Here is a 16821-nt window from a genome sequence, read left to right as displayed (position 1 = left end):
AAATAAAGAGTAGTAACCATTTTTAGAGGGATGATTTCTAAGATATAGTCAATGCGTTCTTAAGCATAGGACCATGACTGTAAGTAGGATTGGCCTCCTGATGACCCAGGAGCCATTAGTAGGCATGTTCATGAATGTTTGGGTGGGATCAGACATTTCCACATCTGCTTTTTCAGCTTCCTCCTTTGATAAAAGGGCCATCCTTTATTATTGATACTTCTCTAGCTGTCATCACCTCAGCCTCACACAGCTTCCCACATAAACTTTCCTAGCATAATTCAGATCTGGACTAAAAACCAGGTAACTGAGCATGTGAGGAATTATATGCTAAATGATAATCAAGTTCTGAGGTGAAGCCTAAGGAAGGAAATAAGAAGCCCAGAGAAACGTGAAGTGGTGTGTGGGCAGATGATCGAGGTACCAGAAATGAAGCTTCTGGGTGGGTTGGGTTTTGCTCATAGACTGGCATAAAATCTCTTCTATTTTTTTCCTCTGACAATGACATTGACAGGCAGGGCCTCCCTATTTTACTGACATGTTTCAGCTCTTGTATAACCCCTGTTGGTTTCTATTTCCTAGAAGTTATTCACAAGAATCTGAGAATTGCTGATGGGAAAAACTGGATTTTGGACTCTCAATTTTTAGGGCATGTTTCAAATAATCACATATTTATATAAGATTTTTATTCTACAGTGGAATAAGATAACAACTATTGTGAAATCTTCCTTATATTATAGTCAGTGAGTCAAAACCTAAGGGATTTAACCCTTAGGTTTCCTTAAAATCATTACCCACCCATTTACAGTGTATACTTGAAATGAGAAACTTACAAAATAATCCAAGGTACAGGTTAGCTTTGGACATATTCTACTTAATGTTGTTTCCCTTTTATAATTAATTGTATCTTCAGAGATCCTATTTTGGCATTAAACTTAAGTAGTTTCATTTAACTGATAAATTCTTTCACAACCACTAGTTTGGGCAATATAATACAAAATGAAATAAAGTTAAAATACACGGAGCATTACTACTACATCTGAAGATAGTAGCTTTGTATTCAGTTTGCCCTAAGATTTACGTCTTAATGAAAACTCTTCCAAGCCCCTGTAGACCTTCACTCCATGCTTTCTGCAGGATGAGATCTGGGTTTATCTACTTCAGATGGAATTTTGGACCCAGCCAATAGCACCTTCTTGGACACTTACAGGATTCCCAAACTTCCCAGGTTAAAAAAATATAACCTCAAAGCCGTTAAGGCAGCCGCTTAGGTCATGTTGGCCTTGGAGGTGGTGGATGCTACAGAACCAGGGGGCTTGGCAGCAGAGCTAGGCCAGAGCTGTCTGGGTTTGAGAGGAATATTTCATCTCCTTGTGGCCTCAGATCTTTGTGGAACTAAACAAATGACTGGCAGAGAGAAGGGCCCACTCTAGTAACCCTCTGGTTAGATTACTGAGACAAAGTCAGTGGGCAGGGGAGAAATGCACAGATGCGTGGGTATGGAAGTGAATGAGCATGAATCAGTAACTGAAATACTGGCCTGTGGGAAAGTTCAAGTTTAAAATGAAGAAATGGGACAGGTGTGATATAAAGTGTGTTCCAGTGTAATGTTTGGCACGGAGCCCAAGTATCATGTCAAATGTTCACGTGAAGCCTGTCTCCATGTGTGCATGTATGTTTGTGTGTCTGCATTTTTTTCTGGTATAAATCTTAAAGAATAAAGGGAAGGGCCTTGGGCTAACCAAAAGAAATGGGTAAGAAAGAGATATGGATTTAAATATAGGGGCTTGAAGGTAGCTTCTGATGCCTTAGTTTGGCAGCTTTCAAGTGCTGAGGACTTGAGAAAAAAAATCTATCTATTTGGAGAGATGAAGAAGAAATAAAAGATTTGATATGGACAGTCAAGTTAAACCTATATGGGCAAACAGAGAGTTTTTGGACAAACAACAGAGAGGAATTTGGTCTCTGCACCATCGATGCAGAACTCTAGGATAATATGTAATGATCACTTAGATGGGTTAGTGATGGCCATCTGAAAAGCTTATGTTTCTGCAACAAGACAAAGCTTAGTCTTTACGCTTGTGTGAAAGGCAAATTCCCATTTGGACGTGTAATAAAAAAACATCTGTAACTATAACGCACTTACTTTGGATGAGCTGTTCGCACACCTGATGTGCCACTGCTCTCACCATGGCTTGAGACTGTAGGTCACCCTGGATGAGAAAAAAGCAGACTGCTGACTCTCAGCCACAAACCCAGCCAATGGCAGGACTTCCAGGATGGACATGGGACTTGACTCATTGTTCCCAACCTGGGCTCTTTGTCTCCTAGCAACAGGTAGGATTGACCACCATGGTGCACACGGAGAAGGTGTAAGCAATCTGGCACTCGTGGTACAAGGTTCCTGAGAGTCTTTATGAAATTAAAAAGTTCAAGTGCTTCTGGCCCCAGATTCTAAAAAATTTACTAGTTTTATAATAAACCCATACATATTTAATGCCTTATTTATCGCTCTTTAGAGTTTGAAAATACAGCAATTTCTCAACCAGTGGCTTACTTAATACTAATAGCAACTCAGAGGAAAGATGTTAAATCCATCTTACAGATGAAGAGAGTTAAACATACTGCCCAAGTTTTCAGAGGTAACTGGATGAGCCCAAGGTCACTGCTGTTTCTACTAGAGCCGACAGCACAATTATATGAGCAGCGGCACAATTTCTCAAAGGATATAGAAGGCCCCTAAAATAAACTGATCTAAGTTTCACGGCCAGTTCTTTGATTCCACGCTGCCTTTGTCTTCCTTGGTTCCCATATTGGAAATACACAAGCCTCCATCTACCGCTTGGCATTTTGAATAGAACTTTTACTTTTCTGAAGCCTTTTCACATCCATTATATTATGTCTTCATTAAATCCACTTTGTGAGTTAGATGAGTTTGATTCTCTCCATTTTAGCCTGAAAGAAATGGCCTAAGGTCATCTAGCTGGATAGTAGCAGATCTGCAACTAGAAGCCAGCACTCCTGATTTCTAGCCCACAGGGTGGTTTTCCCTTGAAAATGTGCTCACAGCCAAGCGAGTTGAGGAGAGGGGGAAGAGGAGTGGTATTAGAGCAATGAGTAATCATGAGAGTAAATGGTTATCCTTTAGCAGGCTTATGCAACAAAAGGTGTGCAGTCAGCTGCCGCTGGTCAACACTCCAGAGGATACTTACTCTTTCTCCTCTTTCTCCCTTTGCTCCAGGGACACCCTGTAAAATTTTAAATTGTCAAGTTACTTGTGACACTGCACTCGGCCAAGCATGACAGTGTATCTTTTCTTATTGTATCAACATTTTTTATTAGCTCTCATAATTCTACAGCAAAAATAGATACACAGCAACAGGGTTAAACAAACAGCAACCTGTAAACTCATCAAGCAGAGATAGCTGTTTTAAACATTTTACTCCTCCAGCCTTTGAATGCACAGACACAATAGGTTTGAATACAAAATTGGGATGATGCAGCAATACTGCTTTGCAACATAGTGTCACTGAATAAGTCATTCACATCTTTTCACACAAAACACCACCCTCTGAATTGTACTTTACTGATGCTGCATAATTGATTTCACAAATCTCTGCTGAAAAGATAAACTGTTTTAATTTTTGAAAGAATATCTCTCACAGAAAGGAAAAGATCTTCCAACTTAAGAGTTCAAGTAAAAGATGAAATCTGTGAAATCCCACATCCTCACTCTGCTTTCCATCCAGAGTAACAGCAAACAATTCTTTCTCCCTGAGTCTCCCTGATGATACGAGCTTGTATTAACACGAATTGTCAGCTGAATCATTATTTTGTTTTGTGGCTTAGCTACTCTTTGATCCATAGGAAACTTTACCATATCTGTAAAAACTTTTACTGATAAAACAATGGCGTTTTTAGTGTTTCTGCAATGAAATTACATGTATAATGCAAAACATGTGTCTTCAGAATAATTTCATCTTTTTGTTTCAACTCCAAGGCAGCGTAATAGATTTACTGGACAACATTTTATCCTCTCTATCAAAAGGATAGCGAGTGCCATTTAGAGATGGAATTTGCCACATTGTCAGACTGTTCCCAGTTGTTACTATAATCTCAACAGGTCCCAAATCAAACTCATATCATCTCCAAAATCTCTATTCAGTTAGTCATCCAAATTCAAAATTCTGGGTTCACCCCACGGTGTGCAGGTAAACTGGCTTTCTGGAAAAATGAAAAGCCCTCACTTGTACTGTTTGCTGTTTTCAGAGGTGTAAATGCTTGTCCTATGGCTGATTTCAAGTGACAAATGTGCTGTCACTGAAGATGGAGTTTCAAAGGGAAGAGAAGCACAACATCTACTCTCCCAAGCATGTACAAGCCAGTCCAAGCCCATCACTGGTTATATCTTTTACCCTTCCTTCCCTTGCCTCCTTTTTTTCTTTTTGAATTTTATTTTATTTTATTTTTTATGCAGCAGGTTCTTATTAGTTATCCATTTAATACACATTAGTGTATATACGTCAATCCCAGTCTCCCAATTCATCACAGCACCACCGCCCCTGCCACTTTCGCCCCTTGGTATCCATACGTTTGTTCTGTACATCTGTGTCTCAATTTCTGCCCTGCAAACTGGTTCATCTGTACCATTTTTCTAGGTTTCACATATATGCATTAATATATGATATTTGTTTTTATCTTTCTGACTTACTTCACTCTGTATGACAGACTCTAGATCCATCCACATCTCTACAAATGACCCAATTTCGTTCCTTTTTATGGCTGAGTAATATTCCATTCTATATATGTACCACACCTTCTTTATCCATTCGTCTCTCGATGGGCATTTAGGTTGCTTCCATGACCTGGCTGTTGTAAATAGTGCTGCAATGAACACTGGGGTGTGTGTGTCTTTTTGAATTATGGTTTTCTCTGGGTATATGTCCAGTAGTGGGATTCCTGGGTCGTATGGTAGTTCTATTTTTAGTTTTTTAAGGAACCTCCATGCTCTTCTCCATAGTGGCTGTATCAATTTACATTCCCACCAAGAGTGCAAGAGGGTTCCCTTTTCTCCACACCCTCTCCAGCATTTGCTGTTTGTAGATTTTCTGATGATGCCCGTTCTAACTGGTGTGAGGTGATACCTCATTGTAGTTTTGATTTGCATTTCTCTAATAATTAGTGACGTTGAGCAGCTTTTCATGTGCTTCTTGGCCATCTGTATGTCTTCTTTGGAGAAATGTCTGTTTAGGTCTTCTGCCCATTTTTGGATTGGTTTGTTTGTTTTTTAATATTGAGCTGCACGAGCTGTTTATATATTTTGGAGATTAATCCTTTGTCGGTTGATTTGTTTGCAAGTATTTTCTCCCATTTTGAGGGTTGTCTTTTCGTCTTGTTTGTACTTTCCTTTGCTTTGCAAAAGCTTTTAAGTTTCCTTAGGCCCCATTTGTTTATTTTTGTTTTTATTTCCATTACTCTGGGAGGTGGATGAAAAAGATCTTCCTGTGATTTATGTCAAAGAGTGCTCTTCCTATGTTTTCCTCTAAGAGTTTTATAGTGTCAGGTCTTACATTTAGGTCTCTAATTCATTTTGAGTTTAATTTTGTGTTAGGGAGTGTTCTAATTTCATTCTTTTCCATGTAGCTGTCCAGTTTTCCCAGCACCACTTACTGAAGAGACTGTCTTTTTCCCATTGTATATCCTTGCCTCCTTTGTCATAGATTAGTTGACCATAGGTGCATGGATTTATCTCTGGGCTTTCTATCCTGTGCCATTGATCTATGTTTCTGTTTTTGTGCCAGTACCATATTGTCTTGATTACTGTAGCTTTGTAGTATAGTCTGAAGTCAGGGAGTCTGATTCCTCCAGCTCCGTTTTTCTTCCCTCAAGACTGTTGTGGTTATTTCGGGTCTTTTGTGTCTCCACTCAAATTTTAAGGTTTTCTTGTTCTAGTTCTATAAAAAAAATGCCATTGGTAATTTGATAGGGATTGCATTGAATCTATAGATTGTTTTGGGTAGTATAGTCATTTTCACAATATTGATTCTTTCAATCCAAGAACATGGTATATCTCTCCATCTGTTTGTGTCATCTTTAATTTCTTTCATCAGTGTCTTATAGTTTTCTGCATACAGGTCTTTTGTCTCACTAGGTAAGTTTATTCCTAGGTATTTTATTCTTTTTGTTGCAGTGGTAAATTGGAGTGTTTCCTTAATTTCTTATTCAGATTTTTCATCATTAGGGTATAGGAATGCAAGAGATTTCTGTGCATTAATTTTGTAGCCTGCAACTTTACCAAATACATGGATTAGCTCTAGCAGTTTTCTGGTGGCATATTTAGGATACTTTATGTATAGTATCATGTAATCTGCAAACAGTGACAGTTTTACTTCTTCTTTTCCAATTCGGATTTCTTCTATTTCTTTTTCTTCTCTAATTGCCATGGGTAAGACTTCCAAAACTATGATGAATAATGGTGGTGATAGTGGACATCCTAGGCTTGTTCCTGACCTTAGAGGAAATGCTTTCAGTTTTTCACCATTGAGAATGATGTTTGCTGTGGGTTTGTCATATATGGCCTTTATTATGTTGAGGAATGTTCTCTCTATGCCTACTTTCTGGAGGGTTTTTATCATAAATGAGTGTTAAATTTTGTTGAAAGCTTTCTCTGCATCTACTGAGATGATCATATGGCTTTTCTCCTTCAATTTGTTAATATGGTGTATCACGTTGATTGATTTGCATATATTGAAGAATCCTTGCATTCCTGGGATAAACCCCACTTGATCATAATGTATGATCCTTTTCATGTGCTGTTGGATTCTGTTTACTAGTATTTTGTTGAGGATTTTTACAGCTATGTTCATCAGTGATATTGGCCTGTAGTTTTCTTTCTTTGTGACATCTTTGTCTGGTTTTGGTATCAGAGTGATGGTGACCTCATAGAATGAGTTTGGGAGTGTTCCTCCCTCTGTCATATTTTGGAAGAGTTTGAGAAGGATAGGTGTTACCTCTTCTCTAAATGTTTGATAGATTTCATCTGTGAAGCCATCAGGTCCTGGGCTTTTGTTTGTTGGAAGACCTTTAATCACAGTTTCAATTTCGGTGCTTGTGATTGGTCTGTTCATATTTTCTATTTCTTCCTGGTTCAGTCTCGGAAAGTTGTGCTTTTCTAAGAATTTGTCCATTTCTTCCAGGTTTTCCATTTTATTGCCATATAGCTGCTTGTAGTAAACTCTCATGATCCTTTGTATTTCTGCAGTGTCAGTTGTTACTTCTCCTTGTTCGTTTCTAATTCTATTGATTTGAGTCTTCTCCCTTTTTTTCTTGATGAGTCTGGCTAACGGTTTATCAATTTTGTTTATCTTCTCAAAGAGCCAGCTTTTAGTTTTATTGATCTTTGCTATCGTTTGCTTCATTTTTTAAATTTATTTCTGACCTGATCTTTATGATTTCTTTCCGTCTCCTGACTTTGAGGTTTTTTTGTTCTTCTTTCTCTAATTGCTTTAGGTGTAAGGTTAGGTTATTTATTTGAGATGTTTCTTGTTTCTTAAGGTAGGCTTGTATAGCTATAAACTTCCCTCTTAGAACTGCTTTTGCTGCATCCCATAGGTTTTGGGTCGTTGTGTTTTCATTGTGATTTGTTTCTAGGTATTTTTTGATTTCCTCTTTGATTTCTTCAGTGATCTCTTGGTTATTAGGTAGTGTGTTGTTTAGCTTCCATGTGTTTGTATCTCTTACAGATACAAACACATTTTCCTGTAATTGATATCTAGTCTCATAGCGTTGTGGTTGGAAAAGATCCTTGATATGATTTCAATTTTCTTAAAATTACCAAGGCTTGATTTGTCACCCACGATATGATCTATCCTGGAGAATGTTCCATGAGCCCTTGAGAAAAAAGTACATTCTGCTGCTTTTGGATGGAATGTCCTATAAATATCAGCTAAGTCCATCTTGTTTTATGTATCATTTAACACTTCTGTTTCCTTATTTATTTTCATTTTGGATGATCTGTCCATTGGTGAAAGTGAGGTGTTTAAGTCCCCTACTATTATTGCATTACTGTCAATTTCCCTTTTTATGGCTGTTAGCATTTGCCGTATGCATTGAGGGGTTCCTGGGTTGGGTGCATGAATATTTACAATTGTTATATCTTCTTCTTGGATTGATCTCTTGATCATTATGTAGTGTTCTTCTTTGTCTCTTGTAATAGTCTTTATTTTATAGTCTATTTCATCTGATATAAGAATTGCTACTACAGCTCTCTTTTGATTTCCGTTTGCATGGAATATCTTTTTCCCTCCTTTCACTTTCAGTCTGTATGTGTCCCTAGGTCGGAAGTGGGTCTCTTGTAGACAGCATATATATGGGTCTTGTTTTTGTATCCATTCAGTGAGTCTGTCTTTTGGCTGGAGCATTTAATCCATTCACATTTAAGGTAATTATTGATATGTATGTTCCTATTACCATTTTCTTAATTGTTTTGGGTTTGTCTTTGTAGGTCCTTTTCTTCTCTTGTGTTTCCCACTTAGAGAAGTTCCTTTAGCATTTGTTGTAGAGCTGGTTTGGTGGTGCTGAATTCCCTTAGTTTTCATTGTCTGTAAAGCTTTTGATTTCTCCATCGAATCTGAATGAGATCCTTGCTGGGTACAGTAATCTTGGTTGCAGGTTCTTCCCTTTCATCACTTTAAATATGTCATGCCACTCCCTTCTGGCTTGTACAGTTTCTGCTGAGAAATTAGCTGTTAACCTTATGGGAGTTCCCTTGTATGTTATTTGTCGTTTTCCCCTTTCTGCTTTCAATAATTTTTGTCTTTAATTTTTTTTCTTTGTCTTTAATTTTTGTGTATTTGCTTACTATGTGTCTTGGCATGTTTCTCCTTGGGTTTATCCTGCCTAGGACTCTCTGCGCATCCTGGACTTGGGTGGCTATTTCCTTTCCCATGTTAGGGAAGTTTTCGTCTATAATCTTTTCAAATATTTTCTTGGGTCCTTTCTCTCTCTCTCTTCTCCTTCTGGGACCCCTATAATACGAATGTTGGTGCATTTAATGTTGTCCCAGAGGTCTCTTAGGCTGTCTTCTTTTCTTTTCATTCTTTTTTCTTTATTCTGTTCTGCAGCAATGAATTCCACCATTCTGTCTTCCAGGTCACTTATCCGTTCTTCTGCCTCAGTTATTCTGGTATTGATTTCTTCTAGTGTATTTTTCATTTCAGTTATTGTATTGTTCATCTCTGTTTGTTCTTTAATTCTTCTAGGTGTTTGTTAAAAATTTCTTGCATCTTCTCTATCTTTGCCTCCATTCTTTTTCCAAAGTCCTGGATCATCTTCACTATAATTATTCTGAATTCTTTTTCTGGAAGGTTGCCTATCTCCACTTCATTTAGTTGTTTTTCTGGGGTTTTATCTTGTTCCTTCATCTGGTACATAGCCCTCTGCCTTTTCATCTTGTCTATCTTTCTGTGAATGTCCATTCCCTTGCCTCTTGCATGTCTATTACACACACATATACACACGTACATGCACACTTTTTGCATTGCAATTCCTCTTATATCTATCTCTTCCACTCCACCACCGAGGTGCTACCCTAACCATCTCACACCAGTGCATTTGCAACTTCCTTCTAGCTGGCTTCTCTAACTAAAAACCCTCCCTTCCAGTTCATCCTCTACACAACCACTAGTCTCATCCTCCTCAGATACTACCAGCATACAACTTAGAAAGCTCAGTGACTGTTGATTGATGGCAGCTCTTCCTCTATTCAGAAATCATTCAGTGATTCTTAGACATCCATGTGACAAAGTCAAAGTCCTCAAATTCAATGTCTCGTTATTTAGCCCCATCTTCCCCACCTCCTGCTCATCAAAATTACAACTTCTCATTCTCACAGACCTGGTCTAGTCAGTGTATAAAAACATTTGAAATGTGAGAAAGGTATTAAGCATATACCTTATAAATTAGGTATCGACAATAGGAATATTCTAATGCAATACTTAGTTCAAGTATCACCTATCTGACACTAAATTTTCATTGTAGTATAGCTACAAGTCATTGCATGGATTTCTCTTCTCTCTGTGCAGATGGCAAGACCTCTAATACTGGGGACCATAACTTATATTACTTTATGTTTCCAAAACCACCTAGCCCACTTTTTGCATAAAAGAGTCACTCAAACATTCAACTAAGTCCAATATTAAATTTAAATATTTATTATAAATCTAGGACTGCTGCCTACTTCCTTTGCAAGCATTTGACACAAAGCAAAAACAAAAATCAGCAAACAAGAATAAGTAACTCTTTCACATTTTTTTTGTGTGTGTGTGGTACGTGGGCCTCTCACTGCTGTGGCCTCTCCCGTCGTGGAGCACAGGCTCCAGACGTGCAGGCCCATTGGCCATGGCTCATGGGCCCAGCCACTCCGCGGCACGTGGGATCCTCCTGGACTGGGGCACGAACCCGCATCCCCTGCATCAGCAGGCGGACTCCCAACCACTGTTCCACCAGGGAAGCCCCACATTTTTAATATATTAAGAAACTGTTCGTAAGTACTAGTAGTTTAATACTCAAGCTGATTTTACCATGTTCCAAGCACTGTCCTTGGTGTATTAACTCATTTAACCCTTATAACAGCCCTATAAAATGAACTCATTTAATCCTTGTAAGATTCCTATGAGATGAATATATTTATTCTTTATAAGAACCCTGTGAGATATTACTTCCATTTTACATATAAGGGAAGTGATGTACTGAGAAGACAAATAACTTGCCCAAGGTCATACAATAAGAAAATGGAAAAGCTGGGACCTGAACCCAATCAGCTAAGCTCCAGAATCTGCACTCTCCCCAGAACACACTACTGCTGCCATGAAAGAGAACACTGCTCAACAAATTTGCTAGCCAGAATCATCTTTTTCAGTGAAGATAATATTTTTCCTAATTAAATAATCATTTAAAAAGCAAACATATATCTCCCAAACCTCACAGCAGTCATGCAGAATTAGATTTTTGTTTTGTTTCATTTTGTTTGTTTTTTTCGAGTGACTTATCATTTTCTTTGAGTCATTTCTTATAATCTATTTTATCTTGAATATTTTTGTTTCTGAACCAATGTATTCTTTGATATTTCCACTGTTAGCTATCATTTATTAAGTTGTCTTGTCTGAAGTGCTTGAAACTTAGAAAAAGAAACTACAGGGACTTCCCTGGCAGCCCAGTGGTTAAGACTCCACGCTTCCACGGCAGGGGATGCAGTTTCGATCCCTGGTTGGGGAACTATGATCCTGCATGCCATGCTGCGCAGCCAAAAAAACAAAAGAAGAAGTAAAAAGAAAAAAAACTACAATGCAAACCCGAGTGATAAGGTAAATGGACAGCATCAGCTGTGGGCACCTTCTGGTATATAGGGATGGTTGTATTTAACTGGGCTTGAAATTCCTCAAACTCAGCCTCACAATGCTTGTTACTAAGTAGCTGCAGGACAGAGCTAGGCAGTCTCCAAGAAAGATCCATTTAGTGACTATATCTGAATGGCAAGAAATTATTTTTTATTCCAACTTCTCTGACATTTTTTCTTTGATTTTTGCAAAGTAAAACAAAAACAAACTAAAAATTCCTGAGTGAGTTAAGGTTCATAACTCCACCAAAGTATGCTTTGAGGGAAAACACACATTCCCTGTACATGTAGGCGAGAAAAAGTGGCACATTTTCCTTTAATTTCAGGAACCCTTGAAATGTAAAGAAAAGAAAATACAGTAGCTACATTCATAGATTCACAGAATTTTAGTCCTGAAGGCAAGAAGAATGATCTCATGGTCCAAGCTCCAAATATTAGATGTCTGCTAACCAAAATCAAAACATCCCTCATTCGGCTCTAAATGTCTCCCACATCTGACCCCAATCTGTAAGAATAACCTTCTCATACTCACCTGAACATCAGCCTAACTGGAAGGCAATCATACCTTCATTCTTTCTTTTAACAAACACTTATTAAGTACCCTCTATGATACTGAGCTGGGGTCTAGGAATCAGAACATGAGTATGATAAAATTTTTGCCCTCAAGGAACTCTCCTTTCGTGGAGAGATGGACATCAATAGTTGAAATGAAGTCTCTCAGCCTGAGGACATGAGGGTGGCCTCACACTGGAAGTGCACAGTTTAAGAGAGATAATAGCCAGAAGCTCACCAGGTAGAGAAAGGAGGAGAAAGCAACCCAGACAAATGGAAGAGCATCCCCAAAAGGCAAAAAAAAAAGTGTGAAACAGGATGGCATATATTGCGGGAGCTTTAAATAATTTGGGTGACAACTCCAAGGGATGTTGTCATACCTCCAAGAGAAAGGACGATGCCAGATCAAGTTGGAGGGTAAAGTAAGGGCCCATCGTCAAGGGCTAGGTATACGTGGCTGAATATTTGGGCCCTATCCCCTGCTGACAGGGATCCACTGAGGAGACTCAAGCCAGGAAATGACACAACATTTCTCCTGCAGTTCTTCTGCGAGGGGAGATACCATATTTTAGCTTATGCTTAAGCCTCAGGTAGGAATTATGACCGCAAGAGCATTAATGCCCATTCTGTCCTGGGAAGTCAGCAGCTAAAAGCAGGGTTCATGAAAGCAAACATTTTCCTGGCACCGACTATAGGAAACACACTGCTATTTTCAGTGGGGCGGTGTGTCTTTCTTGGTCTCTTTCCCTCCCGCCTTCCTAGACAGACATCCATGGGAAATCAATCAAGGCCTTTACACCGTGACACTGAGCCTACTTTACTAGACACGCCAGTCTGGCAGCCAGTAGGCATATGGCTCCTCCCAGCCCAAAACACAGGGAAAAGTCTGGGCTGGACGGTTCAGAGAACAACTGGCTTTTGAGAGAATACCCAGTGCTGTCTCTGATATAAATGCCACCATCATTGGCCCTTTTCTGTTGATTTATAACAATAGAAGATAATATTATTAATGAGTGTTTTATTTCCAGGAAAAAATGTATTGCTATTTTTCTATGCCCCATATTTAAAGTCTATTCTAGAGCTACAAAAGGCCAGATGGATAAGCAGGGTGGGGTCCTACTTACCTAATGTATTTCATATCTCACTCTACTCCTCCCACACCCCACTGTTCTCTCCCAAGTACTCCTAGAGCCTGTTCTTTCATATCACATTCCATCCCTCTGCAGTTAGGGTCAACCCACCTTGGGTTAAGGGAAACTGCACAAATACATGTGTTTATTGTCTAACCAAGTTAAACCAGTGTTTTGGTTTTTTGTTTCACCTTAAGGTGCCTCAAAGTCTTTGCCATCCTAAAACTTGTCATGACTTTCTGAGAAACAGATTTAGTATACACTGTCTCTGAGACTTCTTTCCCAGAACCCCTTGCTCTCTGAGCCCTGCTGACATATTCTGGAACTCTTGTTTCCTGGAGCACATTTTGGGAAGTGGACTGAAGCCTGGTAGCAGAGATAATAGAAAAAGATGTGTGAGGATAAAGCAATCAAATTTTCTTCTGTGACCCATTAGCAATTTGATATGAAAAGAGGAGATCTAAAAGGTTTTGCACCATGACAATGTAGCTATCTTCCATAAGTATATGGCTTTGTAAAATGACAACTAAGGAGAGCTTTATTTGAGTGTGCAAATTAGGATGTGTTTGCTAAAATCTGGAGGCATTTTTTACGTTCATGTCTTATGTGTGTTTGTGTACCTGCATATGTGTCATGTGAATCACAGCCTAGAATAGGACCCTGAGGGCAAAATCAGTTTATTGAAATGGGTTTCAAGAATAAAGAGCGACTATCTGAGTAGCTAGAGGGAGAGAGTTTCTTTCTGAATGAGAACCAATGTTTCTGTTATGCCTTCTTCAGTGTGGTAGGCAGAAAAAGTCCCCTGAAGTGTTCATGCCCTAATCCCCAGAACCTATGAATATATTGCTTTATGTGGCAAAAGGACTTTGAAGTGTGATTTAGTTAGGATCTTGAAGTAATGTAGGGAGATTATCTAGGATTATCTGGGTGGCCCAAATGTAATCACATACATCACTCAAAGCAAAGAAACTTTCTGGGCTATGTTTGGGGGAGATATGATTATGGAAAAATGGTCAGAGAGATGTGACACTGCTGACTTCAAAGTGGGCCACAAACCAAGGACGGTGGGAAGTCTTTAGAAGCTAGAGAAGGCAAGGTAACAGATGCTCCCCTAGAACTTCCAGAAAGGAAAAGCTGACACCTTGATTTTAAAACCCAGTGAGAATAGATCAGGCTTCTGACCTACAGAACTGTAAGATAATAAATTTTTGTTGTTTTAAGCCCCTGAGATTGTGGTAATTGTTATAGCAGGAGTAGAAATCTACTTCATTGACTTCTCCTACCCTCACCCTTCAGATTTCACTGTTCCATGAATCCTTAGCACATCTGCAATGTATTTACATTGACACTTCTCAATTGCTTTAGTTTATGGATACAGATTTGGTACCTCGCAGATAGCATCAGAAGGCTGACTAATAATTACACCCAGAAGGAACAATTTGCAAGTCGCAGAAGATGCCAAGTGTGCCTTTGGAGGCTGTACTTCAACAACCTTATTTTACAGACGAGGAAACAGGCCCAGATAAGCTCATCTGTTTCTCCCCCATCCTACCCCTACCCCCTCCACTGATCACATTTAAGCACCAACCTAAGAGATTAGAAGCACAAAAATGGGAGGTAATTAGTTCCATTCACTGGGCCTTCATTTACACCACTATTCGCGAATGTGTGAGTGTGTGTTTTAATGGCAAAGTCTGTCTTCCTCGCAGAGTTTAGAAAAGAAAAATCTCTTCCCATTTCCACTAATCCTGGACTTTCTCCAGCCTTGTATTTCTCACCCAGGAGACAGGCCTAATTAACAGATAGTATTGTACCCAGTCCCTGTAAAGATGGCATTGAGTTGACTTAGCCAAATACAGAATAACAAACAATGGAAATATATATAAGCAGAAGCTTAGCTGCAGATGATTCCCTGTTGGGACCATTTGTCTTTAGCCATGATATATGCACAGTCTGATCTTAATCTTTATCCTGTAGGAGATTCTCTGTTTTCCTCATGGATTCCCACAGAATCCAGTCCTGAAAAAAAACATTTTGACCAAAGAAGATGCTGTAAATTTAAACACATAAATAAACCAGAGGGATAACTGGGCAACCATCCTGACTGGCTTACAGCCACGTACTCACAGGCGGTCCGAGGGCGCCTTGGGGTCCCATGCTTCCTGTGATTCCTGGGACTCCAGGGGCTCCGGGAATGCCCTAATAGACAGGAATACGGAGCAAAGGTGAGGACTCACTCATTCTCATCGAAAACAGCTAGCTCTCAAGAGAGAGCAGCAAACATGCACAGTTAACCTCACCTCCCCGCCCAACACCAAGTCTTCAGGATTCACTGCTCATTCCTGTTTCCAACTAACGTACCACAAAAGTAAGGAAGACAGTTTTGGAAAAGTCTCCACTCTGTCGGTTAGATGTAGTTCTTTCAAATTCAAGCCTTTTTTATATATAGTAGTGACATATACACACTACTATATAGAAAATAGGTCATCAACAAGGACCTACTGTAGAGCACAGGGAATGCTACTCAATACTCTGTAATGGTCTATATGGGGAAATAATCTAAAGAAGAGGGGATATATGTATACGTATAGCTGATTCACTTTGCTGTACACCTGAAACTAACACAACATTGTAAATCAACTATACTCCACTAAAAATTTAAAAAGAAAAAATAATTCAAGTCTTATCTGTGTCTAATCAAAGTAAATCAATGCAGGTGATCTTATGGCAAAGTGGCTCAGAGGTAGAATAATCAAGCCACATGGATACATTATTTTTTAAGGATGTTTTAGGAGGAGCTCTGTACCAAGGGATGAGTTGTTACACTATAGCAAAGATGGCCGCCAAAGTGAAAGGTTTGACAGAAGAAAATCTCACAAAAGAGATGAATTGCTTTAAAGCAGTACTACATCCCAGTAGTTCCTGGAAATACTTACAATTGGCCCTGGTGGTCCCGGAGGGCCAGAGGATCCATCCTTTCCAGGAAAGCCCTGGGGGAAGAAAAACATGGTGTGTCAACTATGCAGTTGCTTTACATGGCTTTCAGAAAAGGTGCACTTAATCCCACTTAATATCTGGGGGCAAGTCCTGTCATTTACTCTGGACTTCCAAGGATTCACTGCTTTTATACCCTTCATGGGAATTGTTCCTTGGCAAAGACTTTTGTGTCTGTTGGCTCTATGAAATTGTCCGATGTAAGAATTTTAGGTGTAAGAGATACCACTTACAAACATAAACAGGAACTTGTTTCCAGAAAGTGTTTTTCATTAAACTAAGCATAACAAGTGAGAAGGGAGATCAATTCTGGTCATTAATGACCAGCCAAAAAGACGAATTAGTGTCTTTCTGGACCTAAGGGAGTTTGGGGCAGGGAATCCCTATCACAGGAATCTATATTACAAATTAGGAGTATTACAATATCTGCAACTCTACAGCTCTTCAGGAGCTGCCTGGGGGAAATCTGGGGGGATTTCCTGCTGTAATGATACAGTTTTGACTGCTAAGCAGGTTTACATGTTTGCTTCCCATTCCATGATGGAAGAGTTTAAGGCAGAAAGCAAACGATGTTCTTTATAAAAGTATCTTCCTCAATTATTGAATGTGTGTATGTGCATGTTATTTTTATGTGAATGTTAAAAAAAATAGAACAGCTGGGGTGACTTACTCTCAAAAGGTTGTAGTTCTTAATTGTGGGTGCTGGTCCTTCCAATGCAGTTAAAAACATGAGAGAGGATCTTCCATCTGAAT

The 16821-nt window shown here is 39.1% G+C and overlaps 1 protein-coding gene across 1 annotated transcript in view; it reads right to left on the bottom strand.

Annotated features, from left to right (window-relative positions):
- The window catches only part of COL14A1 (collagen type XIV alpha 1 chain), a gene marked incomplete at its 3' end in the record, with an annotated part of 266456 nt that overhangs the window by 25281 nt on the left and 224354 nt on the right, over positions 1 to 16821 (bottom strand). Inside the window, exons 43-46 of the mRNA XM_082858482.1 lie at positions 16011 to 16064; positions 15202 to 15273; positions 3210 to 3245; positions 2144 to 2210 (exon numbers count right to left, since the gene is read on the bottom strand). Of these exons, the coding sequence (XP_082714608.1) occupies positions 2144 to 2210; positions 3210 to 3245; positions 15202 to 15273; positions 16011 to 16064 (229 nt within the window). The remainder of the gene's footprint in view (positions 1 to 2143; positions 2211 to 3209; positions 3246 to 15201; positions 15274 to 16010; positions 16065 to 16821) is intronic.

Source organism: Leucopleurus acutus (assembly GCF_964270905.1).
Source record: "Leucopleurus acutus genome assembly, chromosome: 17".
NCBI lineage: Eukaryota > Metazoa > Chordata > Mammalia > Artiodactyla > Delphinidae > Leucopleurus > Leucopleurus acutus.
The sequence above is the reverse complement of the archived record's forward strand: the minus strand, read 5'-3'. Positions and strand labels throughout refer to the sequence as shown.